Consider the following 1,473-nt stretch of genomic DNA (forward strand, 5'->3'; position numbering starts at 1 on the left):
TATTCCCAGCCGGTGGCCGTTACAGCGCCACAAAAGCGTTACGGGCAGCACAGGATGAAGGTGGACAGATCATTACGAGAAAGGTGCAGTTTCCAGCAGGGTATTTGCATCGCGCAAAGGGCTCCCACTACATACAGATCCCAGACTAAAGGAGACTACTGAGCACTCCGGCACGCCCAGACCAGAACAGAGCCAGCCATGTCATTGATGAGCTGGAGCGGTTTTACCGGGAACAGCAACGGCAGACCAGCAATGTCATCCAGGCCGGGGGAGCACGATGAAGCCAACCCATGGCTGCGGCGGACCAGATGGCCGGTGTACTTGACCAACATCGCACCCAATGATCTGGTCAACTGCGTGCAGCGGCCCGACGATGACACCACGTGCCCAGATGAACTGGCCGCGAGGGCCATCTGGGAGGCCATGGGGCAGGTTGCCCGTACCAGCCAGCGAGTCATCACACGGCTGGGCCACTTCGTCCGCATCGAGGCCATCCGCACAGAGCGACACCAGACCCGGCACACCCCGTTGCAGGCATACATGGACGAGGAGAGCATCGCCGAGCACGTGAGGCCATGGCAGCAGATGTTGATGTTTTTCGCCCGAACGCAGGTCGAGCATGAATGGACGAGCGCACAGTACCGGTTCACACCACGGCAGCGCAAGACATGGAGGGTATTATGGCAGGTAGCCAACCGCAGATGGTAGCCGACCTAGCCGACATCCACATCAGCCCCAGACCCCTATGTATGAGCAGATGCCTGAGGATGAATCAAGAGGAGGAGGAGGTGGAGGAGGAAGAGAGAAGAGACAGAGAGATACCCAGTCAGAAGAAGAAGATAAGTTCAAATTAGTCAAGATTCAGATGGCATGTTTGGATTTTTGCATTGAGCTGCTGAACCAGTGGGTTCAGATGGAGGATTATGAGTGCGCGCTGATAGACACGTTGGCGGTGCTGGGACGGGGGGAGTATGGATGGTGCGACGCGAAGAGCTACCCACCAATATTGTCACGGATCAAGAAGAAGATAAGTTCAAATTAACCAAGATGCAGATGGCATGTTTGGATTTTTGCATTGAGCTGCTGAACCAGCGGGTTCAGGTGGAGGATTATGAGTGCGCGCTGGTAGACGCGTTGGCGGTGCTGGGACGGGGGGAGTATGGATGGTGCGACGCGGAGAGCTACCCACCAATGTTGTCACGGATCATCAAGGTGGCACGGTTCATGGTGGTGCACAAGGCGCTGCGACTGGACGCCAATGCATCCGACATGCTGGCCAGGAACCAAGCAAGCCAGATGGTGGGAGAGTGGGCCGTGGTGAACGCCATGAAGGAGGCGGATTACACGTTCACAGGCAATCAGAATGAAGGGTAATCAGTGAAGACATCAGAGGCATCCCATCAACAATCAGACAGACATTCCACAAACAGAATGTCCATCAAGGCCGGTTCATCATCACACATCAGCAGCGAG

General features: G+C 55.9%; 2 protein-coding genes across 2 annotated transcripts; both read left to right on the forward strand.

Annotated features, from left to right (window-relative positions):
* Positions 1 to 180: 180 nt before the first annotated feature.
* HCAG_09287 (predicted protein) lies at positions 181 to 708 on the forward strand (the record flags this gene model as incomplete). The annotated part of the gene is made up of 1 exon (XM_001535736.1): positions 181 to 708. A coding segment is annotated over one exon (528 nt), but the record flags the coding sequence as incomplete, so codon positions are not given.
* A 267-nt stretch (positions 709 to 975) lies between these two features.
* Positions 976 to 1,374, forward strand: HCAG_09288 (predicted protein; the record flags this gene model as incomplete). Its single annotated transcript, XM_001535737.1, has 1 exon — positions 976 to 1,374. One exon carries the CDS (start codon positions 976 to 978, stop codon positions 1,372 to 1,374), a length of 399 nt encoding a protein of 132 aa, XP_001535787.1.
* Positions 1,375 to 1,473: the final 99 nt, after the last annotated feature.

Source organism: Histoplasma capsulatum, genomic scaffold, assembly GCF_000149585.1.
Source record: "Histoplasma capsulatum NAm1 scaffold_172 genomic scaffold, whole genome shotgun sequence".
Lineage (NCBI taxonomy): Eukaryota > Fungi > Ascomycota > Eurotiomycetes > Onygenales > Ajellomycetaceae > Histoplasma > Histoplasma mississippiense.